The sequence below is a fragment of the Amphiprion ocellaris genome, chromosome 17 (assembly GCF_022539595.1).
Source record: "Amphiprion ocellaris isolate individual 3 ecotype Okinawa chromosome 17, ASM2253959v1, whole genome shotgun sequence".
NCBI classification, from domain to species: Eukaryota; Metazoa; Chordata; class Actinopteri; family Pomacentridae; genus Amphiprion; species Amphiprion ocellaris.
Genome location: NC_072782.1, coordinates 187,451 through 212,401, shown reverse-complemented (window position 1 = coordinate 212,401; position 24,951 = coordinate 187,451). Strand labels below are relative to the sequence as shown.

Below are 24,951 nucleotides of genomic sequence, written 5' to 3'. Positions count from 1 at the left end.
CTGCACAGTCTCTAAGGAGTCTGGAGCTGATTCCATCAGGACCTGTAGCTTTCCTGGTTTTGATCTTTTTAAGTTCACTTCTCACCTGATCAGCTGTTATGGAGAGGCAGGGGGAGGGTGGCAGGGGGAGGGGTGATGGTGGTGGTGGGGGTGAGATAAGGAGGGGTGATGGGGCTGTATGTGGAGTCCGGAGGTGGTAGAAGACGGGGATCAGAGGAGGGGTGCTGTTGGTGATGTTGGTGGTAGAGAGCTGAGGTGTGAAGAAGGAGCTGGCTGATCAATGCTTTGAGGAGAGGGGGGAGGAGTGGGAGCAGAGTCAAATCTGTTAAAGAACAGATTCATCTCATTGGTCCACTCCTGGCCTCCTGCTGCAGTTCCCCTCTCATGGCCTCTGCTCTAACCAGAGATGGATCTCAGGTCTCTCCAGACCTCCCTTGTGTTATTGTCCTGCAGGTGAGATTCCATCTTGGTCCTGTAGCTGGCCTTGTCCGCCTTGATCTTCTTCTTTATCTCCTTCTGCACCCTCCTCAGCTCCTCTTTGTCCCCAGATCCAAAAACCCTCCTCTTCTCCTTCAGCAGGGTCTTCAGTTCCAGGGACACCCAGGGTTTGTTGTTAGAGAAACACCGTACTTTCCTGGTCGGTACGATGTTCTCTGCACAGAATTTAATGTAGTCCGTAATAGTGTCAGTCAGTGAATCAATGTCCTCCCCATGTGGACCACACAGCACATCCCAGTCTGTGGTCTCAAAGCAAACTACCAGGTTGTTATTCTGGAGGAGAATCTTACTTTAAAGAAGCAGAAGGGTGTAGTTGGTTCAGCAGGGAAGGAAATGGGATCAGAAATGAACAAAGAATGAAGAATGAAACATTTTGAACCACTGGGGCTGATCTCTAACACAGATTTTCAGTTTCCAACACACAGCCATATATTCAGTAGGTTGGTAAATCCTCATGGTCAGAGTGTCGTCAACATGAAGAACCCAATGAGGTGAATTATGGGATGTTCTCTGCTCCAAACCACCCACTCCCCCCTCAGTCGAATGTCTTCATTCATTATTGACCGATGAGTTTTTCAATAAATTAGTCAGGAAAACTCAGGCAGTTGGAAGGCTGACATTTCACATCCAAAGCACTCATCAATGATGCATGCAACAAAGGACATTAACCTGCTGTAGGACCTCCTGAGGAGAAGTTCTCCTTCCACAGATGAGTCCTGACCTGGATATAATGAGTGTTTAATCTATACAGCTGGCTGCATACATGCAGGGACTCAAGACTCCCTCAGATCTAGAAACAAACTTATTATCAAGCTTCAGTTAGCAGCAATCAGTGGATGGAAAGCAGCTGACAATCCAACGTCACCTTCTCTTCTATAGGTACACTCCTCTCGAGACACACCTTCATGTAACGCTGCCAAAATAAGCTGTATAAAAGCTGTCCACACAATGCAAACACCACCCTGGACCAGCCTTATGTCAACTCTGAGGTCTTCCCGTCAGTCACGTCTTCCATTATCATGAGGAAAGAGTCCCGGATCCCTGAAAGCTGAAAAAACACCAGAACAGATCGAACCAAGCCTCTTCCTTCCTGAGGTACGGCGACATAAAGGCCAGAAAACGCAGAAACTGACCTCAGAATCCTACTTCTATTAACTAAGAAAAGATCAGCACAAAAACACTGAAACACAACTGACGGATTTCACAGAACAGCAACATGATCAGACTCACTGCAGAAGAATGATAGTCGAACACCAGGGCTAAGATATCAATAAACTATAGGAACACGGTATATTACTAAATATATAAAATAAACCAGGAAAAAAATATCCTCACACATGGACAGCATAAACCCAAATATCCCATAGAGTTTCTAAAAACTCATTTCTTCCAGTTTAAGATGGTAAAACAACACATGTTCATAAGATAACCAGTTGTTGCCGTTAGCCCAACATTCAGCTTTAGTTAAAGTGTTCCACACACTGGAGCTGAATAAAGTTCTCCTGTTCACACCCAAACACCAACAACCTAAAGCTTTTTGAATCCAATTTTGAATGTAGAGTGTTCATTTCTGCAGAGTAACACCAACTATAAACATAATATAAAGTATGGTGTAATGATATCAACCTAAAGTAATCTGGTATATATGATAAACTGACCTCTAATAAACAGCCCAGACTGGAGCCGTTCACTTCATTCTACAATAACATGCTAAATAAACGGACAGCCATGGACAGCCATTTCTACCATCAGTGTAATATTTAATGAGCTGAACGTCTTAAAAGGACAGCGTCTAAATAAATCCTTCTGTTCTCTGAAGGAAAAAGCTGACTGGTGTTTACATCTGGTCAAAGGAGACGACTGGTTTAACTGAATGATTCCTGATGTTTGCTCTGGGAAATGAGGGAGGAGGCCCAGCGAAGCCTTACAATCAGAACCCACCATCTGTGATGCAGCAGAACCACTGGACAACCAAGACACAACACAGGAAAATCAGAAAACTACCAGGATAACTACAGCTGAACAAATGTAGACACCTGCTGGGGAATTAGCGTGCAGGGTTCATCTGAGGACTGAGAATAGAGTAAAACATCAGCAGAGGTGACTTGCTGCCAGAAACGTCCCTCAGCTTAAAGGTATGCGTGAGCTTGAACACTACAGGGATTAGCTTCAGAGGGGATTTGGACTTACCGGCCATCGATCTAAGCTCACCTGTGCACGGCGTGGAAGGACGTTGTGTTACATAACACAAAAATCAAGCCTGGCTTTCAGTGACGACAGAATTTATCTGATTAACCTACATGAGAAAAAGGAGTGCATGTGGCATAGTTCCAACAACTACTACTGTAGATGAGCATTTAGCAGAAAGTTTTAAGGTGGAAAGTCTGAATATAAACTGTCTGGATGCAGACTGCCTGGATGTAAACTGTCTGGATGTAGACTGTCTGGATGCAGACTGTCTGGATGTAAACTGTCTGGATGTAGATTGTCTGGATGTAAACTGTCTGGATGTAGACCGTCTGGATGTAAACTGTCTGGATGTAAACTGTCTGGATGTAGACTGTCTGGATGTAGACTGTCTGGATGTAAACTTGATGTAGACTGTCTGGATGTAAACTGTCTGGATGTAGACTGTCTGGATGTAAACTGTCTGGATGTAGACTGACTGGATGTAAACTGTCTGGATGTAGACTGTCTGGATGTAAACTGTCTGGATGTAAACTTGATGTAGACTGTCTGGATGTAAACTGTCTGGATGTAGATTGTCTGGATGTAAACTGTCTGGATGTAGACTGTCTGGATGTAGACTGTCTGGATGTAAACTGTCTGGATGTAGATTGTCTGGATGTAAACTGTCTGGATGTAAACTGTCTGGATGTAGACTGTCTGGATGTAAACTTGATGTAGACTGGATGTAAACTTGATGTAGACTGTCTTGATGTAGACTGTCTGGATGTAAACTGTCTGGAGGTAAACGATGTAGACTGTCTGGATGTAAACTGTCTGGATGTAGACTGACTGGATGTAAACTATCTGGATGTAGACTGTCTGGATGTAAACTGTCTGGATGTAAACTTGATGTAGACTGTCTGGATGTAAACTGTCTGGATGTAGATTGTCTGGATGTAAACTGTCTGGATGTACACTGTCTGGATGTAAACTGTCTGGATGTAGACTGTCTGGATGTAAACTGTCTGGATGTAAACTGTCTGGATGTAAACTTGATGTAGACTGTCTGGATGTAAACTGTCTGGATGTAGACTGTCTGGATGTAGACTGGATGTAAACTTGATGTAGACTGTCTGGATGTAAACTGTCTAGATGTAAACTGTCTGGATGTAGACTGTCTGGATGTAGACTGTCTGGATGTAAGTTGTCTGGATGTAAGTTGTCTGGATGTAAACTGGATGTAGACTGGATGTAGACTGTCTGGATGTAGACTGTCTGGATGTAAACTGGATGTAGACTGTCTGGATGTAGACTGGATGTAAACTGTCTGGATGTAAACTGTCTGGATGTAGACTGTCTGGATGTAAGTTGTCTGGATGTAAGTTGTCTGGATGTAAACTGGATGTAGACTGTCTGGATGTAGACTGTCTGGATGTAAACTGGATGTAGACTGTCTGGATGTAGACTGGATGTAAACTGTCTGGATGTAAACTGTCTGGATGTAGACTTTCTGGATGTAAGTTGTCTGGATGTAGACTGTCTGGATGTAGACTGGATGTAAACTGTCTGGACGCAAACTGTCTGGATGTCTACAGACGGCCTCATCACTGTGAAATTGGGTTCATGTACCTACAGCCTGGTGGACATGATCACCTCAGAAACACACCAACAGTCCCACAAGCTGAATGAAAAACGAGTTTCTTTGCAGCTGCCCAGTTCTTCTTTGGAAATATGGACAATCAAACTGAACAAACACAGGAAATGCTGATGTTTGTGAATAAAGAAAGTGGGTACCTGGCGGTCCATGGAGCTTGGCTTTCTTCACTGCAAAACAAACACAATAAAACAATGATTAGAATCATTTAAACTCCACTTATCTAGAATCTGCTGAAATGTAGATGGTTCATCACCTGGAACCTGAAGGACATTTAGATGGTGAATATAATTCTGTTAACAGGCTGCTGAACCAGAGGATCATTTATAAAAACAAGTCAGAAACAGACGTTAGCAGGACAAACAGGATCTGGTGATACTGAAGTCTCATTCATTCATGATATGAATTCTTTAACATGCAGACGACTGAACCATGAGTGGGAGAGACTTGTGAGTCCTGAATCACTCGAACACGTCATGCTGTTAATGTGAAGCTGATGAAAATAGATGAGCTGTCTGTGTTGGTGATGTCATCAGGAAAGCAATAAATAAAAATCTGTTCTAATACTAATGCAGACCAGGAAGTAGACACCCCCACTAGAGCTGAGAGGTTACACAAACACATCTCCATCCTCACAGCTTTTATGTTTCTCTAGTTTCTGAACAAGTCAAACTTTGTGGCTGAGAAATGAAAACTGCAGTTCCTCAAACGGCCACTTAGAACAGCTTTATTGTCCTCATTCATCACACTGGAAGCTCCAAAAGCAGATTAATCCACGTTTACAAGCCGAACTGTATGTTTAAAATCTGTTTCCCATTAATTCCAGCTCTATGTTTACAGCCTGTAACTAAACACTGTTTCCCATTAATTCCAGCTCTAAGTGAGGTGAATCTGTTCATAACTCACCTGTTAAAGTGCATTAAGGCCTGAAGGTCTGCATATTTAAGGATACGGCAGCTCTGAGGTTTATGCTGTTTGTATTTTAAGACTGATAACGGCTCAGTTATGCTAAAAGTACTTCTGTAGTTTCCTATTAGATTTCAGTCAGGTCAGAATGATCCAATAAAGCCTGTATATGGGAACATAACATAATCCTTTAAATCAGAAAATAAGCAAGGCTTTTCCTGCAGGGAGGAGTTTTTGGATCAGCAACCAAAGAAGTTTTAGCCTCAAAGGAAAACAGGACAAAAATAGCAGGTCAGTGTTCTAATTTTGGGTGTAAATGATTCTAAAGTAAGAGGCATTTGTGTTTATGAAAGGCTCAGAAACAACAGAGAAACGCTGATAGCTGAAAAATAAAGTAAACCAGACTCATTCCCTTCACTCTGCAGAAACTGACGCTTTAGTCACCCTCCAAAGGTTCATTCTGAGGTATAAAAACTCTAAGATACTAAATGTCGCTCCTCCAAAGGTTCATTCTGAGATATAAAAATTCTAATAAGACACTAAATAAAGGCACCTCCTTTTTATTGGAGTTGAAAAATCCATTCTAGTTGATTGAAAAGTTTAAATGACCATGAAGTAGAAGCCATGCAGCTGCATTTCAGAACACAACAGCTGGAAAATAAAGACATAAAAAACAATAAAAATTGGACGGAAGCAGACTGGCATTATGGTTCAAACCAACAAAACCAGGAAATAAAGCTGATTCCAGCCGGCATCTCCTAAAATCATGACAAAATGTGTAAGAGCAGAAACACTCGGTGTGTGTTTGGTTTATTATTAGAACTTCCATGCATCCATACAATAAGAGTTATGGGATTTGAAGCTTTGCAGGGATTAATGGTGATTGCTGTGATGTGTTCAGGCAGATAACCTCCTAAACCTCTGCAGATGGCAGATGGCAGGACGGGATGATGGAGCCACAAATGAAGCTTCATATTTCCATGTAGCATCCAGTCATGTCTCTGTGCTCATTAGAACAGCTCTGAGGGAGAAAGCTTGTGTTTCTATCATTTAATTATTCTTAATTATATGAATTACAACACGATAAATGAGTGTTTCCACAGTAGTGTTTGGAAGTTTAAATACGAGTATAAATGTAGATCCATGCATCAAACCTAAACTGAATTTCACTAAAGGTGAGATGATCTGAATAGTTTCAGGGGGGAAGTTGTCATAAAAGGGTGAAGTATAAAAACACAGACTCCTCACAGCTTTGCTATCGTTTGCATCCCTCAGAGTTCAGTGGAAATGTTGGGACAAAGCAGCAGAGTGTATTTTTAGGGTTTCCACTTCTATTCAAATGGGCTCCAACAGCAGCTTTATGTGTCTGCAGGGCTGAGGAGCAAAGGGAAACAATGGCGGAAAGTGATGCTTATCGCTTTCTGCTGAGGTCATTCAACTACTCTTTGACAGGATTAGCTTCCATTTTAGCCAGTAAACCTCCTGTTTTCTCTCCCAGTGTTTTAGCTGCTTCTGAACATGAATAGAAGTTGCTGCATGTTTTCATCTCTGGTAGGTATCCAGAATGTTTATTTCAGGACAATTTGAATTTAGATTTTCTGTAATTTTTAGTTTAAATTGATGAGCATTATTTTTAACTCTTTAGTTTCGCCATGTTAGAACATTGAGCCTCTTATTATAACTCCACCATTAGAATGTTTCTGACTAACACAGATTATTTATCAGGCATTCATTGGTTTTTGGAACTCTCTACTTTCTCACTTAAATAACCAAATTCACATCCATGTTGTTCTAGTGTACAAATCTATGCAATAAATTTAGAATTAAAATCAGGTTGTTCATCAGCTGAATTGTCCTGGAGGCAAAATAAAATTAAAACTGCTCCGAAGACTGTTCGCTGGCTGAAAATCTGCATACTGACAGTTTCTAGATATTTGAGAAACGCCTCACATACAGACGACAGTTTATTCCAGATAGAACGCCTCTCAGGTACTGCAGCAGCTCAGACATGTGAAAAAGGTTAAATAATGTGTTAAATGTCAGACTTCTAATAGTTATATACTTATAATACTTCTAGAGTAGTTTATCAACATGGCTGTTTGCTGTGAGCGTTTTCTATGAGTCTTTTAATTGTCAGTTTGTGATAAACAGACTGTAAACATGACCAATATTCCATTTAATGAGCAGCGCCTGCTCTGATGTATTTTTTTTTTTAAAAGGATGGTTTAATTCCAGGGGCTGCACAGTGGTATAGTGGTTAGCACTTTCGCCTTGCAGCAAGAAGATCCCTGGTTCGCGTCCCGGCTTTCCCGGGATCTTTCTGCATGGAGTTTGCATGTTCTCCCTGTGCATGCGTGGGTTTTCTCCGGGTACTCCGGCTTCCTCCCACAGTCCAAAAATATGCTGAGGTTAATTGATCATTCTAAATTGCCCGTAGGTGTGAATGTGAGAGTGATTGTTTGTCTCTGTATGTAGCCCTGTGACAGACTGGTGACCTGTCTAGGGTGTCCCCTGCCTTCACCTGAGTCAGCTGGGATAGACTCCAGCCCCCCATGACCCTAGTGAGGATTAAGCGGTGTATAGATAATGGATGGATGGATGGTTTAATTCCATTTAGCTCCTTCAGTTATTGGATCCGTCTCACTTTCAGGCTCATGAAGAAAGGTGAAAGAACAGAAGTCACTGCTAAGACTGTCAGCAGCAAGTGTTCTTCTTCTACTGTGGGTTAAAATGGACCAGACAAACAGCAGAGTCCTGCAGATAACACCATTCCACAAAGGGATTAAATCTAACAGAACTACAGTGAATGCATGATGGTCTGCTGCCAAATTAAAAGTCTGCTCATGTTAACTATATGCCATCAGTACAGAGATCTTGGAAAGGTTTTTTTCTTCGGTTTATCACTAAATATTCATTAAGCAACAAGCTCAGTTTCATATTACATCAAACCCCCACAACTCTCTTCACATTTAGCTTCAGTTTTTCCTAAATCCTGATTTTTCCTAACTGGCTCCACAGATTTTAATTGAGTGAGAAAAGCTCTGAGAAGAAGACCACAAATAAAGAAACTACACCATTCCAATAAAAAACTGTAAAAAAAAAAATTAAAATAACAGGAGCAGGAAGTGACATCAGAATCTGCTGCTAGCGGTGGTGAACTTCCTGTCTGGATCTGATCAGGCGGAGGGAGGAGAGGGGGAGAGAAAGCAGCAGATGGCCAGAGGATTACTCCCATAATCTCTAAGCGTTGTTCCGCCTCTCTGCATCCCATAATTCCACTGCTCTGCATCAGACCTCATCCTCTATTCTGCATCAGACCTCATCCTTTATTCTACATCAGACCTCTGATCCTCTATTCTGCATCAGACCTCTGATCCTCTATTCTGCATCACACCTCTCATCCTCTCTTCTACATCAGACCTCATCCTTTATTCTACATCAGACCTCATCCTTTATTCTACATCAGACCTCATCCTTTATTCTACATCAGACCTCATCCTTTATTCTACATCAGACCTCATCCTCTATTCTACACCAGACCTCATCCTCTATTCTACACCAGACCTCATCCTCTATTCTACATCAGACCTCATCCTCTATTCTGCATCAGACCTCTGATCCTCTATTCTGCATCAGACCTCTGATCCTCTATTCTGCATCAGACCTCTGATCCTCTATTCTACATCAGACCTCATCCTTTATTCTACATCAGACCTCATCCTTTATTCTACATCAGACCTCATCCTTTATTCTGCATCAGATCTTTCATCCTCTTTTCTACATCAGACCTCATCCTTTATTCTACACCAGCCCAACCTCCCACTGACACAAAACAAGGAGATGTGATGGATTCAAGATATTAATAACGTGTTTCTGTCTATAATTTCATCATTCTGATTGTGGTTTCCATAACTTTAGTTGTTCTACTCTCTGACATCTACTGAACGTGTAGAAGACAGATCCTCCTCTTCCTGAGATTTCTACCATTTTATTCATGTTATATGTTTTCTCTTATATCCAGATGGGGGATTTAAGAATAAAAGTGTCGTATATGTAGACTGTAAAGGACCTGAAGGCAGATTAGTCATTTATATTCCATACTGAGCTATGTGAATAGAACCATTTAACAACATAATGGAACCTGCATTTGCTGCCATTTAGAAACTTTATTTGCTTTAATCAAATCCCAACATCTTCCAGTACAGTCTGGTTATTATCTCCACATATTCCACTGACCTCCACTTCATCACAGCAAAGGAAATAATGCCCAACTGAAGAACTTCCCTCATAAACTTACAAAAAAACATCCAACTCTCTTAAACACCAGACTAGTTGTCCCCAAACAAGTGTTGTTCTGACAGATGTGTTTGTACAAATGTGTCTTTACAAATGTGTTTTTACAGATGTTTTTTTTTACAGATGTATTTCTACAGATGTGTTTCTTACAGATGTATTTCTACAGATGTGTTTCTTACAGATGTGTTTCTACAGATGTTTTTACAGATGTCTTCTTACAGATGTGTTTCTACAGATGTGTTTCTTACAGATGTGTTTCTACAGATGTGTTTCGACAGATGTGTTTCTACAGATGTGTTTCTTACAGATGTGTTTCTTACAGATGTATTTCTACAGATGTGATCTTACAGATGTATTTCTACAGATGTATTTCTTACAGATGTCTTCTTACAGATGTGTTTCTACAGATGTGTTTCTACAGATGTATTTCTACAGATGTGTTTCTACAGATGTGTTTCGACAGATGTGTTTCTACAGATGTGTTTCTACAGATGTGTTTCTACAGATGTATTTCCACAGATGTGTTTCTTACAGATGTGTTTCTTACAGATGTATTTCTACAGATGTATTTCTTACAGATGTGTTTCTACAGATGTCTTCTTACGGATGTATTTCTACAGATGTATTTCTTACAGATGTGTTTCTTACAGATGTGTTTCTGCAGATTGTCAGCCTCTAGGGCCAGCTACTGTCAGAAGTTTCCAGGTGTTATGTGACTGAACACGTCAGGAACAGCATCCTCCACTACTCCAGCATCACGGGTCTGTGTGAGTCTCCACACATGTCCACTCAGAAGGGCAACCCTCTCTCTGTTGTGTAAAGACATCACCATGGAGATGAAGCATCTCAGCCAGCAATAAATAGACAACAATATCCAGCTGAGCTATCAGGGATGAGTCACCCTCAGCTGTTATCTATCGGCTGCATAACTTGTCCCTCAGTAGGAGGCAGTCTGAGAGCTCCAGGGAGCGTTTAGGAAAATCACTCCCGATTGCCAGAACCATTGACTAGAACTTTCTCAGTAAGTGGAACCAAACGGACTTCCTTCTTAGTGACCTTTTCCTGACCAGGAGCTTTTCTGTCTCTCGGCTTTTTGTATCGACGTCCAAATAAAACCTGCAGCTCAGTGATGGACCCGAAACACCTCATCTGTGGGGTTTGGTTCAGAGAAGGTACAACTAGTTCTCTTTTGGGTTTTATCTTCACCACACACCCAAATGTTGTTGTTTTCTACTGTTGCAGAAGACTGTGACATGAAGAAGATGTAAAATGACTTCCTGTCCATAATGAAGTATCTGCAGGGACCCATTCAGTTTTAACTTAACCAGATATTATTTATTTAGATATTATTCACCAAATATTTTCCTCTAGCATGTTATTGTGGAGGCATCACACCCAGCCTGGAATCAAACGTCCAGCTCTAATGTCACCTTCTATAGGATATAACACAAACTAGACTGAATAAAAACCAGCAAACAGAGCAGCAGCCATGCATTTAATGAGGAACACAAAGCTTAAATGTGATTTATCGATCTATCATCATGTTGTGTGTTCGCTCTGACGTAGTCAATCAGAGTTCAGCTGGAAAATGTGGAGACAAACGGTCCAATTAGTGACAATCAGCCTCTCATGTGAGGGAACAGACCTACAGATAGACAAATAAAGACACCTGGACCTCTCACTGAGGATGATCTCCTAGCCCTAACCCTAGTCTCCTAGTCCTAACCCTAACAGTGACCTGGATGCATTTCTAAAAGCATAAAAGGCTTCAGATTATGACAGAAGGGGTTTGAGTGGAAAGATCTATAGAATATTTAAACAGTACTACCTGAGGATGATCTATAGAGTATTTAAAGAGTACTACCTGAGGATGATCTATAGAACATTTAAACAGTACTACCTGATCTATAGAATATTTAAACAGTACTACCTGAAGATGATCTATAGAATATTTAAATGGTACTACCTGATCTATAGAGTATTTAAACAATACTACCTGAGGGTGATCTATAGAATATTTAAACAGTACTACCTGATTTATAGAACATTTAAACAGTACTACCTGAGGACGATCTATAGAATATTTAAACAGTACTACCTGAGGGTGATCTATAGAATCTCAGCTCTCGTAGGAGGCGGTCGCACTTTTCTTCACTCTGCAGCTATCTCTGTTCCTCCCCATACCCTCATGTTTCCCTGCTTGCTGCATTTCTTCGTCTTCGTCTCGTCTGTCTGACTTGGAGCGATCGCTTGGCACTGGACCTTCGAAACACCGATCATGGAATTGATTAACTGGTCTCTCAACGCAATTGACAAGATTGCGCCCCTAGAACAATAACAAACTCCTCATGGCCAAGATATAGCTCTCCTAACCCCCCCCCACACCCCCACACCCCCACTTTCCCAAGGACACCTGTTGACTTTTGGACCGGGCCAACCGAGGACGTCTCCATAGCAACCTTGCTGTGTTATCGCGCTCCCACCCTCGCGAACTGAGACACCGGAGGTCTGAGACGGAAGAAGATGGGCTACACGCATACACAAACATTCGGACTCATGAACTGAGGACTGAGCTAAACATTCACACACATGTCCATAACCCCCTCCCCCCCGCCTCCACAAGCTTTCCTCACTATACACAGGAGCCAGGAATCCGTGCACCTGCACAGGAACCGGCTAACTGTGCAGTGCTCCCCCCCTCCACCACCCCACATTCTTATCCCAACTATCCTTGTCTAACGTCATGCTTTGTCTGTTTGCGGGTTTGTTTTTTTTTTAGGTTCCTTCTCAAATTGAATTTCCCAACATTGGAGGTTTCATTTGGTACAACGAGCCTTTTTTTTTCTTTTACCCTCTGCTATCCCTACCCAGATCCCAACATGTCCTTTTTCTTTTTTCTTCAAGAAAGGTGCGCGCAGCACTGCGCAGCAGCCAGAGCTGTCATTGGCAGGGCAGCTCAAATGAAATTTCGTTGTATATGAAAGTGTGCAATGACCAATAAAGATTGATTGATTGATTTAAACAGTACTACCTGAGGGTGATCTATAGAATATTTAAACAGTACTACCTGAGGGTGATCTATGTGACCTGAAGTCTTGGAAACTGCTCTTCACTTCTAGCTGATATATTTTGGACCTTTAGACACCAAACAACAACAATTAGATAAACCAGATCCATCAAATCGATGCTGAGGATGTAAATCCCGTCTGTTGGAAATCCTCAGGATATCTGAGGAGTTTGGTTTAATCTGGGTCTAACCATTAACAAAATACTGAACAGTTCAAAGATCTAACTGGAAGTCTGATGGAGCTAATTATGACTGGATTTACATGATCACCAGGACCGACTAATACTGGGTCAGAACTGGTGTCAGGGTTCTACTGGTGTCAGGGTTCTACTGGTGTCAGGGTTCTACTGGTGCTAGGGTTCTACTGGGTCAGGGTTCTACTGGATCAGGGTTCTACTGGTGTTAGGCTTCTACTGGTGTTAGGGTTCTACTGGTGTTAGGCTTCTACTGGTGTTAGGGTTCTACTGGTGTTAGGGTTCTACTGGGTCAGGGTTCTGCTGGTGTTAGGGTTCTGCTGGTGTTAGGGTTCTACTGGTGTCAGGGTTCTACTGGGTCAGGGTTCTATTGATGTCAGGGTTCTACTGGGTCAGGGTTCTACTGGTGTTAGGCTTACACTGGTGTCAGGGTTCTACTGGTGTCAGGGTTCTACTGGGTCAGGCTTCTACTGGGTCAGGCTTCTACTGGTGTTAGGGTTCTACTGGGTCAGGCTTCTACTGGTGTTAGGGTTCTACTGGTGATAGGGTTCTACTGGGTCAGGCTTCTACTGGGTCAGGGTTCTACTCGGTCAGGGTTCTACTGGTGTTAGGGTTCTACTTGTGTCAGGGTTCTACTGGTGTTAGGCTTCAACTGGTGATAGGCTTCTACTATTGTTAGGGTTCTACTGGGTCAGGCTTCTACTGGCTCAGGGTTCTACTGGTGTTAGGGTTCTACTGGTGATAGGGTTCTACTATTGTTAGGGTTCTACTGGGTCAGGCTTCTACTGGGTCAGGGTTCTACTGGTGTTAGGGTTCTACTGGTGTTAGGGTTCTACTGGGTCAGGCTTCTACTGGTGTTAGGGTTCTACTGGGTCAGGGATCTACTGGGTCAGGGTTCTACTGGTGTTAGGGTTCTACTGGGTCAGGGATCTACTGGGTCAGGCTTCTACTGGTGTTAGGGTTCTACTGGGTCAGGCTTCTACTGGTGTTAGGGTTCTACTGGGTCAGGGATCTACTGGGTCAGGGTTCTACTGGTGTTAGGGTTCTACTGGGTCAGGGTTCTACTGGGTCAGGCTTCTACTGGGTCAGGGTTCTACTGGTGTTAGGGTTCTACTGGTGTTAGGGTTCTACTGGGTCAGGCTTCTACTGGTGTTAGGGTTCTACTGGGTCAGGGATCTACTGGGTCAGGCTTCTACTGGTGTTAGGGTTCTACTGGGTCAGGGATCTACTGGGTCAGGCTTCTACTGGTGTTAGGGTTCTACTGGGTCAGGGATCTACTGGGTCAGGCTTCTACTGGTGTTAGGGTTCTACTGGTGATAGGGTTCTACTGGCTCAGGCTTCTACTGGGTCAGGCTTCTACTGGTGATAGGGTTCTACTGGCGTTAGGGTTCTACTGGTGTCAGGGTTCTACTGGGTCAGGCTTCTACTGGTGTTAGGGTTCTACTGGGTCAGGGATCTACTGGGTCAGGCTTCTACTGGTGTTATGGTTCTACTGGTGATAGGGTTCTACTGGGTCAGGGATCTACTGGGTCAGGCTTCTACTGGGTCAGGGTTCTGCTGGTGTTATGGTTCTACTGGCTTCTAGATGATGTTTCAGGAGGACAGGTAGAGAAGCAGAATCCTAAAAAGTTATGAACTGTTCATATCAGTTAAGTTTTGGTTTAAACTTGAAACCCAACTGGATTTCCACTCCTCAAACCAACCCTTGATATTTCCTGCATCTCTCCAGTAACAGACAGCACTAAATTCACATTTAGGAGGTAGATGATGATCAAACTACCGCTGGAAAGTGTCCAACAATGGGAATGCTGACTGGTGTCCTACTGAGTGTACATGCACTAAACTGGAACAGAATTAAAACTGTGATTTATTCATTTCCTGGTCAGCATCACTCTCATTTACAAGAAAAAGCAGAAATATGTTGCCTAAATAATAAAAAAAGAATCTCGTAAAACATACAGTTTCCATTTTTTCTCCCCAGTTTCCAGTTGGCATTGTAAGGATACAAGTCCTCCAACACTTTTAGAGTCTGTCAGAGACCATCTAACTCCTCAGAGATGTAATTAGCTGAAACCGATCATTTAAACCATTTAAATATGCACTCATGAGCAGATAACAGTAGTTAACAGTAAAGAAACCTGCAGCTATGGTTTTTTCTCACTGTTTTCCCTCTAACAGCTCTGATCTGCTGCCGTCAGAGTCCATGATCTGATCTTACATAATGTGATTTAGATTCTCCTGTTTTCATCGTGTTAACCCACCAGCTGTTTTCCTGTTGTAGCTGAAATGCATTAAAGTCAGGAGGTCTGAGAGGTGTTTTATAGATTTATAAAGTGTAGAAATGATTATTATCTACTGCTGCCCTTTAAGTTTTATTACTGTCAGTTTCTTTTTAATAATTTAATGTTTATTTTCTTTGTGTCCCAATATGGGTGTCTGAATTACAAACATACGTCCATATAAACACTTCTAAAGTAGAGAAGATAACATTAGTGGATTTTAAAAGCTTTAATTTAACAATGAGGATCGTAAGAATCCTAAAGAATGACCTCAAACTGTCTGTTCACAGACATCCCATCATATTAACATGTTTGCTTACAGATGTTCTTCCAACGAAATCACATTCCAAAAAATATAAAAGATTTAGTCACATTTTACAGCATGCTTCAGTTTAGTGGCTGATAATTCCTGTCAAAGTAATTATCTTTGTGTTACATCATTTTTCTTTCCATCTGCAGCTCTAATTCTGAAGTGAAATCACCCTAAAGTGATTTAAATCTGCTCAGAGCTTCTGTTTGTTCATATTTCTGCTGAATCTCAGAGTCAACATGAAGCTCAGATGATAGACTCAAACAGCTGCTACAGAGTGGTGCCTAAAAAGATCCCTAAAATAACTAAATAAAGTATTATTTCACATCCTAGAGAGGAAAGCAGACTAAAATATGAATTCTAATATGTCTGTGTCTCTTTATTCTTCATAAAGTCTCTTTATTTTATCCTCCTGGAACCACTTCTACAGAAACACATCCAATTCAAACTAACACCGGAAGTCGCTTTAAACCGACGAAAGTGGAAATAAAAAATAAAACTAAATAAAAAAAACTCACCTCTGACACACAGTAACGACATGACAAAGCGCTGCCAGGACGGTTTAGAGAAGCTCTCAGCAGAGATTTACCGACAGAGAACACATATCCTTCACAAAAGTCTCCTGAAAGCGCAGGTAGAGTCCTCTGGTCCGGGTCTACAGGTGGTTCTGGGGTCCAGGACTTCTCTGGTCCGGGTCTACAGGTGGTTCTGGGGTCCAGGACTCCTCTGGTCCGGGTCTACAGGTGGTTTTAGGACGCAGAGAGCAGCAGCCCCCCGCCGCCGCCACGCCATCATTAAATCTTACCTCAGGTTCTTCAGCAGCGGACGTACGGTCAGGGACGGGGCGGGGCCAGAGCACCTGCTACAGGCGTCCGAGATGACCAATCAGAACGGAGGGCCGCGCTGAGGGGCGGTGCCTCCGGAAAAGATCTGGCCAATCGCTGAGAGGGACGAGTTGGGGGAAAACAGGTGCCGTAGACAGGTTTCTCATTAAACCAAACACCTTGAACCGTTTAAGTGAGAGGGATATTTGAAGTTTATTATTATTATTATTATTATTATTATTATTATTATTATTATTATTATTATTATTATTATTATTATTATTATTATTATTATTATTATTATGAGTTTCCTGAAAGTCTTGGATCTGAACATTAAAATCAATATAATCAATAGTTTCTGTATTATGTGTAATATTTTGATTTCATGGAGAATATGACACTTATGTACAACAAGCAGTGTGCAATATTTCATTCTTTATTTAATTTCCCAGGTGTATAGTTTTTATTTCTTCTTTATCAGCTGTTTGTTTTAGTCAGTTTTGATTATTCTCTAAATGTGTGCACTTTGTCATATTTGCCTGCACAGTTTTTTTTTATTAAAATAATAAATTTAATATGATGTTTCTTTTTATTTCATTTCTTTTATTTCTTTATTTATTCTTAAATTTTAAAGCACTTTGAGTGTCCTCTGTGTGTAATAAATAAATTTCAGGAACAAGTTGGTTGTCATACACGAAGAGAAAAATAAAATTTTAGGATACCAAAACATAGAACAACAAAGAAAAGTTTTAGCCCCTTCAATAAGTTTTAACTTCTTCCCACTCCCTTTCAAACATGTTGAAGTTTTTGTTTTTCCGCTCATTCTCCTTATATGGGAAGCATGATGGACTATTTAGTTGTTTTTGTGAATCTCTCATTGAATGTTATTAATTACATGTTCAAAATAAATAATAAATGAAACGAAACTGTAGTCAGACATTACATCTGATCCAGATGCCTTTATTGTATGATTAAATGGACAGACTTTTAATAAAGGTCTGACAGAATACAGAGTTTTCTGATTCAAACTACTTAGACTATTAACCTTCCATAGAGACATCTACTGGTAAACAAGACAAAAAACTACAGAATGGAAGAAGCTGTATGTTCTTCTGCTTGTAATGTAATTATTACTGTCTGGATCAATTATAGTAGGAGTATTACCAGCAGCAGTTGCAGTAGTAGTTATTGTTTTTTTTTAGCAATTTTTAGATTAAGATAATGAAAATAAATTTCATTGTAGATTTTAAATGTGTATTAATGCCAAACTTATTTAATGTGAAAAAAAGATTTGCAAAAACATTGGATTTTAAGCCACGTCAGCATTGATGTAAAGCAGCTCTGCAGCATTGTTTCAGCAGTAAAATCCTGCCCAGTGTCAGTAACCTCCACTGTTCAAAATAAGGACGTTTTCACTGTGAGATCTGGTTCCTTCTGTTTCTGGGAGTTTCCTAATCGCTCCATTATGTGGATTACCATCTACTGTTTTCAATCAGAATCTGATAGCAACCCCTGCAGACTAAAATATGGAAGTTGGTTCTGCCAGATTTCCTCTTATAAGCTCAGACTTTTGAAATATTTTTCACACATTGCCATCTGCATGTTCTTCCTCTGGTTAAAGCATTCAGTGATTACCTGCTCTGGTTATTTGCTTTATCTTTGGTGTTTCTGTGGAATCTGATATTGAGTTTAATCAAAATACACAACATTAATGACTTGGCAAATTATTAGGGGAAAAAAGAAAAGATCTTAATCTTCCCTGCATCTCCTTTCAACAACAGTTTCTTCCTGTCCTGTATCGATGAATCCTCTTCCAACCTTAATGTTGGTGGGAATCTTCTGAGTTTTCTGAGAAATGTTATTCTTTCGTAATTATAATTAATAATTTTTACTGTCAGCATCTCAGAAGTTCATTAAACCCCTTCTATTATATATATTTTAAATATTATTTTAGATTACTCTTATTTTACTATTACTGATATTATTATTATTATTATTATTAATATTATTATTATTATTATTATTATTATTATTATTATTATTATTATTATTATTATTACAACACTATATATATATATACACTACATATATATAAAATTTATATATAATTTTTTATGTGAAAACTTTTTTTTATATACTTATAAACCTATATATTATATTTGTAATGACGGTATATTATTAAAAATCAAACCAGTAGTTCAATAGTTGTCGGGTTAGGGTTAGTAATTCAGTCAGACACGTTCGGACGTCTCCGGCTAACTTCGGCTAATTCCGGCGGTTATTTGTCCGTTCGGACGTCTCCGGCTAACTTCGGCTAATTCCGGCGGTTATTTGTCCGTTCGGACGTCTCCGGCTAACTTCGGCTAATTCCGGCGGTTATTTGCCTGTTCGAACGTCTCCGGCTAACTTCGACTAATTCCGGCGCTTATTTGTCCGTTCGGGCGTTTCCGGCTAACTTCGGCTAATTCCGGTGGTTATTTGCCTGTTCGGACGTCTTCGGCTAATTCCGGTGGTTATTTACCTGTTCGGACGTCTCCGGCTAACTTCGGCTAATTCCGGTGGTTATTTACCTGTTCGGACGTCTCCGGCTAACTTCGGCTTATTCCGGCGGTTATTTGTCCGTTCGGACGTCTCCGGCTAACTTCGGCTTATTCCGGCTGTTATTTGTCCGTTCGGACGTCTTCGGCTAACTTCGGTTAATTCCGGCCCTTATTTGTCCGTTCGGACGTCTCCGGCTAATTCCGGCGGTTATTTGTCCGTTCGGGCTTTTCCGGCTAACTTCGGCTAATTCCGGTGGTAAATTGCCTGTTCGGACGTCTCCGGCTAACTTCGGCTAATTCCGGCGGTTATTTATCAGCGGAACCATAGCCGTCCGGTGTGTGTTCCCCTGACTGGCGGAGTACTTGAGCCTTGCACCACTGATGTAACGTTGGTTTCCTGCTCCGTGAGGGTCATACCTGAGTTTAGGTTCTAAAACTTCTCCTTTCAGGCTTTTCTCTCATCAGAGTCCACGTTCTGAAGCTTCTCCATCCAGACATTTAACTGGTTTATATTAAAATGATGCTGCGGACTCTGTGTCGGACCAGAAGCGCCTTTCTGCAGGTAAATTAACCAGAGTTCCTAAATCCCGCTATAGTTTCTGTGATTAGTGGGAGTCATTCAGTCTGTTAATTATCTCTCTGATAGAAAGTTAATTTAAATCCTGCTGTAGTTGAGTAAAATGGATGAATTCAGTCCGTTAATTTTCCTCATTCAGTTTGAATTCTTCTGATAATAATCCATTAGTGTCACTTTTCTTCTTTTAGAAGAATCTGAGTCACTTTAACCCATACGCTCTTTATTATAGTCTATTTTTTTATCCAGATAAAATGTTTTCTAACCGCACACCGGCTTTTAAAGATGCTAGTAGGAGTAAGCATGCTAATCAAATGTTATAAAAATAAAAACTCAACTATAAGGAAAGATACAACTTCTGAATCTCTGTTTATGTGGTATTTATGTAGGTTTTTGTGTAGTTTTCAGCCCACAGGGCAGTGATTAAATTTTTTTATTTAGTTAGAGTTCCCACATGGATTGGAATTAATTCTAATCATGTTTTTTTATGTCTTATAAACTTAATGGTGAAAAATTAAAGCTGTGGGAATAATGACAACACTTCCAGCCACATTGGTAAAAACAATTAATATATTCCAGTTTAGTCATTAAGGAAGAGCAGCTGATTCTCAATCCAACAGGTTTATTTACTTTATGCTGCTTCTTTAATGTTTCATCCACATGAAAAACTCCACTAGATAAACTCTGAAATATCTCATCCACTAGATAAACTCTGAAATGTTCTGCCGTTGGCTGCAGGAGTGAACTCAGGAGTCTTGATGCACTCCCAGCATCTGAGGATCTGGAAAAATAATGGATTATTTTCATCACCACAACAGGAGAGTCCATGATGTTAGCGTGTAGTGTGGCTTTTATTAGCTGTGATTGGGTCAGAGCTCTGTGAAATGATTATTGATCTGAATCAAGAAACAGCCACTGGATGGTTTCTGTTTAGCTTTAAAAACATAAACTCTGATCATAAAGTCTCTCAGTAAAGCTGCTGTCATTTGTTTCTTTTGTCAGACAGTGGATTGAGAATAAAATAGTCCTAATATTTTATTATATTGTGGTCATAATAGCAGTCATTTATAACCAAACTGCTCTCCTAACTGTATTCAGAGATTCATCGGTAACTGACCTGGAATCAGCAAACAGCCGTTCATCGAAACGTCAAAAAGAACAAAGCAGCAGGAACCACTGGAACTGTGGCCTCATTATTAAATTAGACTAATCATTAAAGAAAGCTTCACTTGAAAAACATTTAAAAATACAAATGTGGAAAATCTCTATTTTTTCCTCAAATGTGTAAGCAACATCATGTCTGCAGCCAGAGACTCAAAGATAAAGATTCATTCAGTTCTACGGTCTGTTTCTCAGATAAATTCATTCATTCATTCAGTTCTACAGTCTGTGATCTGAAGATGAGTTCTGATCAGATTTGTGTAGTGATGCCAGCTGTTTCCTGATCTAATCCTAATCCTGATCTGTCAGTAATTTTCCTGTTTCCTGATCTCTGTCAGTAATTTTCCTGTTTCCTGGTCTCTGTAAATAATTTTCTTGTTTCCTGGTTTCCGTAGACCTCCCAGCGGTCGGTGCCCAGGCTGTGGGTGACTCCAGTCCAGCAGCGATGGGCGTCCAGCCTTCCCATGAACACTGTGGTTCTGTTTGTTCCTCAACAGGAAGCCTGGATAGTGGAGAGGATGGGTCGCTTCCATCGGATCTTAGAGCCGGTAGCAGCTTCTGTTTGTCACAGATTCAAACCAAAAGCACAACAAAGATAACGGAACACTGAGCTAAAACCATGCATATCTGCAGTAAACGTCCCAAAGGTTGTGATGTTGAACAGTTTGGGTTGAACTATTCTAACAGATAGCCGACTGATTCAGCCTGTCTTCACTCATATGATATGAAATATAGCAGACTAAATCATGGAAACACATCTCTAATGAAGCTAATTCATTTCACTCCACCAGTTTTACCATATTTCATTCAGATAGAGTTCAAAAGACATTTAATTTCTGCATTAATAACTCAGATATTGTATTGACAGTATTAAAATAAATGTTCCTGTTTTTCTGCCTCCAGGGTTTAAACTTCCTCATCCCCCTCCTGGACAGAGTTCGTTATGTTCAGAGTCTCAAAGAGATCGTGATCGACGTCCCGGAGCAGTCTGCAGTGTCTCTAGGTAGGAGAAAAAGCGTTTATTCTCTACTCACTGGCAGTTTATCCTCTAGTCACTGGCAGTTTATTCTCTAGTCACTGGCAGTTTATTCTCTAGTCACTGGCAGTTTATTCTCTAGTCACTGGAGCAGGAAGGCAGTTTTTCAGCACATCACTCATTTTTTTAAAACTTATAGTTCAGCCTGAGTGATTCATTTAATGAAAACCGTGATCTAACTTCTGTTCTTCTACTGGCTTTTACAGATAATGTAACACTGCAGATTGATGGAGTGCTTTACTTAAGGATCCTGGACCCTTTTAAGGTATACTGATGCTCTTGAAGATCGTCTGATTTATCCTGTTGTCTTTTAATCTCATCTGTCCCTTTGTTTGTCTTCAGGCCAGCTACGGAGTGGAGGATCCAGAATATGCCGTCACCCAACTGGCTCAGACCACCATGCGTTCAGAACTGGGAAAACTCACTCTGGACAAAGTGTTCCGGGTAACGACTACCTGCTGTCCAACCTCTCATTCTTCTGTATTAATAAAAGGAAACATTGCATTAATGTGTTTTAATTTCCAAGGAACGAGAGTCCCTCAACTCTAACATCGTCCACTCCATCAACCAGGCTTCAGACGACTGGGGGATCCGCTGTCTGCGCTACGAAATCAAAGATATCCACGTTCCGCCTCGCGTTAAAGAATCCATGCAGATGCAGGTGAGACAAATACGATGATTTAGTACCAGTACAGATGAACTCACCATAACCTCTTCTCATCTTTTACTGTACGAACTAAAGACCTTTAATTCAGCACTTCGTTGGTGAGACTCATTCATCACAGAACAGGTTTTACCAGAGTTGTTCTTCTCTGTAGGTGGAGGCAGAGCGGAGGAAGAGAGCCACGGTGCTGGAGTCTGAAGGGACGAGGGAATCTGCCATTAACGTGGCTGAGGGCCGGAAACAAGCTCAGATCCTGGCCTCTGAGGGTGAAAAGGCAGAACAGATCAACAAAGCAGCTGGTAGGTTCATTTAGAGACCCAATCCAGATGTTTTTACCACTGAGGTCTTTATCCAGCTTCTGTGCTTAGAGAACTGACTCTTGTTTTAAGCTGCAGTTTTCATGGTTGTAAAACTGAATTAATTGATATTTTCAGTCTGATTATTTATGATTAATGGATTACTGTCTTCCCTTCAGGTGAGGCCCAAGCAGTCTTAGCCAAAGCTGAAGCCAAAGCCAAGGCCATCCGTCTGCTGTCAGAAGCTCTGGCTGAACAAGTAAAGGACTTGTTCTGGAATAATCGTGATCACAGTTTGACTCCTAGACGGGTTTTCTTTGGTTAAATGTGTTTTTGTGTCCTACAGAATGGAAACGCAGCAGCTTCTCTGAGTGTGGCTGAACAGTACGTCTCTGCTTTCTCCAACCTCGCCAAAGAGTCCAACACCATCCTTCTGCCCTCCAACACTGGGGACATCAGCGGGATGGTCTCACAGGTATAGAAACGTTTATCTGTGTCCAGAACAGGTCACTGTTGGATTTATGAGGTTTGATCAAAATGTTCAGAGACTGACACTAAAAATCTAAAATCATCCTGATTTAATATTTCCCTGGCCATAGAGGCTGGACCATCCTGGGCTGTTCAGTGACAGACTGGGATGTTTGCTTTGTTCCAGATCCATGTAGAGTTCTCAGATTCTCTCCAACCAGTGGTTCCAGACATGCATGCAGCCCAGCTCCTCCTCCGCTAGCAGAACTTTGTGATCAGCCTCGTTTCTACATCCAGCCTCTAGACTATATAGAAATATGACTGATGTTCTCATCTTGTTTCCTTCCATCTAGGCGATGACCATTTACGGTTCGCTGGCAAAGACGAGCCCCAGAACACCAGCAGGAGTGGAGGAGACCAGCGAGGATCTTCTGAGCCCATCTGGATCTCCTCCAGAGCAGAGGACTCAGTGAAGGAACTGGAGATCATCACCCAATCAGAAGCAGTTTCAGTCATTAGGGCTCCCAGGGGTTGCTGTGCTTCTACCGACTGGACAGAAGGAAAAACTGCCAACTCCATGAACTCCTCGCTGCCTTGCCCTGGTGCCACAGAGAAAACCACATCTTCTGAGAGGATTCGTGGTCTTCACTGATGATTGTTTATGCCTAATTGGGAATTAACTCCAGCCGAGTAACCAGGACTCTGACATGGAGCTCAGATATGGATGCTAAAATAAGCCCTGAATGTTTTCAGTTTGTGATGAAATCCATTGCTCCTGAACAGTTTCTTTTCCTAATGATGTGTAGATGTTTGTTCCTCGATAAACCCTCCACCCAGAGTTCATGTGAAATATTATGTTTACTGTTGTTTTCCTTTTCAAAGCTGGTCCAGATCCATATTCCAGGTTCTGTGGGAACACTAGTGCTACTCACAGGTAGCTCAGGTAGTTTATCTCCAGAAATCACTGACAGACCTCTATCTTCAGCAGTAGGACCTTACGGTGTCTGGCTGGTTCGTCAGATCTTTATCTTCAGCAACAGGACCTTATGGTGTCTGGCTGGGTTCCTCAAATTTTTATCTTCAGCAGTAGGACCTTATGGTGTCTGGCTGGGTTCCTCAAAGCTTTATCTTCAGCAGTGGGACCTAATGACGTCTAGCTGGGTTCCTCAAAGCTTTATCTTCAGCAGTGGGACCTAATGACGTCTAGCTGGGTTCCTCAAATCTTTATCTTCAGCAGTAGGACCTAATGGCGTCTAGCTGGGTTCCTCAAATCTTTATCTTCAGCAGTGGGACCTAATGGCGTCTAGCTGGGTTCCTCAGATCTTTATCTTCGGCGGTAGGACCTAATGGCGTCTAGCTGGTTCCTCAGGATGCTGGAAAGTTCCCAGAAACGTATTTGATTCACAGTTTGGTCCATGTAATATTGAAACATTATCTCCATAAAAGGCTCATTTTCTTTAGATGTAGTTTTAGTTTCCACTCCATAACTCAGTATAAAAGTCCCTGAGATGTTTCTCTGCATATTAGCATTCACCTCTCATGTCTTATGGGTTTATTTATTACATTTATTACATTTATGTGGTGCGTGTCACTGAACACTCTCAGGAAGTAAAGATACTTCAGATGTGGCTGGATGGGAATGTTGGGAAGCACTTGTTTAAAAATGCACAACAATTTTGACCATCAATGAAAACCTCAAATCATGATGAGAAAAAGGATGAAGTTGTGTTTGGAGTCACTGTTTGGATTCAGCAATGTCTGTAAAAGACTTCAATAAAAAATGTTAACTGTGTGTCTATAAAAGCATTTCAGTAACTGGATATAGTAAAAAATGAAAGGGATTATTGTATGGAGGAAGTGGAAGAGCCAATATTCAGCAAGATTTGATTTCTATCATTTGATCTGTAAAAATCCATCAGATGTAGTTAGAAATAAATTATTATAGGGATGGGACATTTATTTTTTATTTAAAAGAATATAACTGCTCCAGATGTATTACATAGTTAAAATCGACA

General features: G+C 41.1%; 2 protein-coding genes across 13 annotated transcripts in view; one reads left to right on the top strand and one right to left on the bottom strand.

The window, feature by feature from the left end:
- The window catches only part of LOC111573549 (protein unc-13 homolog B-like), an 81,660-nt gene extending 65,482 nt beyond the window's left edge, over positions 1–16,178 (bottom strand). For 7 of the 11 annotated variants that reach the window (XM_055019138.1, XM_055019135.1, XM_055019134.1 and 4 more), the window contains exons 1-2: positions 15,892–16,177; positions 4,462–4,491 (exon numbers count right to left, since the gene is read on the bottom strand). In XM_055019138.1, the coding sequence (XP_054875113.1) occupies positions 4,462–4,491; positions 15,892–15,913 (52 nt within the window). In that variant the 5' untranslated portion in view covers positions 15,914–16,177. Of the gene's footprint in view, positions 1–4,461; positions 4,492–11,621; positions 11,760–15,891 lie in introns of those variants that run through there. The other 4 variants (XM_055019144.1, XM_055019145.1, XM_055019142.1 and 1 more) reach the window with 3 other exon arrangements.
- Positions 16,179–19,099: 2,921 nt separating this feature from the next.
- On the top strand, positions 19,100–24,728 carry LOC111573550 (stomatin-like protein 2, mitochondrial). 2 transcript variants are annotated; one of them, XM_023277774.3, is made up of 10 exons: positions 19,100–19,299; positions 20,868–21,020; positions 21,376–21,475; positions 21,715–21,773; positions 21,851–21,952; positions 22,080–22,169; positions 22,327–22,471; positions 22,648–22,727; positions 22,815–22,943; positions 23,290–24,728. In XM_023277774.3, the coding sequence occupies exons 1-10, from the start codon at positions 19,255–19,257 to the stop codon at positions 23,407–23,409; spliced, it is 1,023 nt and encodes a 340-aa protein (XP_023133542.1). In that variant the 5' UTR covers positions 19,100–19,254; the 3' UTR covers positions 23,410–24,728. The 2 variants fall into 2 exon arrangements, with proteins under 2 accessions (XP_023133542.1, XP_023133541.1); XM_023277773.3 differs by having other exon boundaries at positions 19,101–19,299; positions 22,035–22,169.
- Positions 24,729–24,951: the final 223 nt, after the last annotated feature.

Coding starts and splice junctions, on each gene's coding strand:
- LOC111573550 (XM_023277773.3), top strand. CDS start 19,255: ATGATGCTGCGGACTCTGTGTCGGACCAGAAGCGCCTTTCTGCAG. Junction 22,728..22,814: donor CAGAAGCTCTGGCTGAACAA/GTAAAGGACTTG, acceptor TGTGTCCTACAG/AATGGAAACGCAGCAGCTTC. Junction 22,944..23,289: donor TCAGCGGGATGGTCTCACAG/GTATAGAAACGT, acceptor CCTTCCATCTAG/GCGATGACCATTTACGGTTC.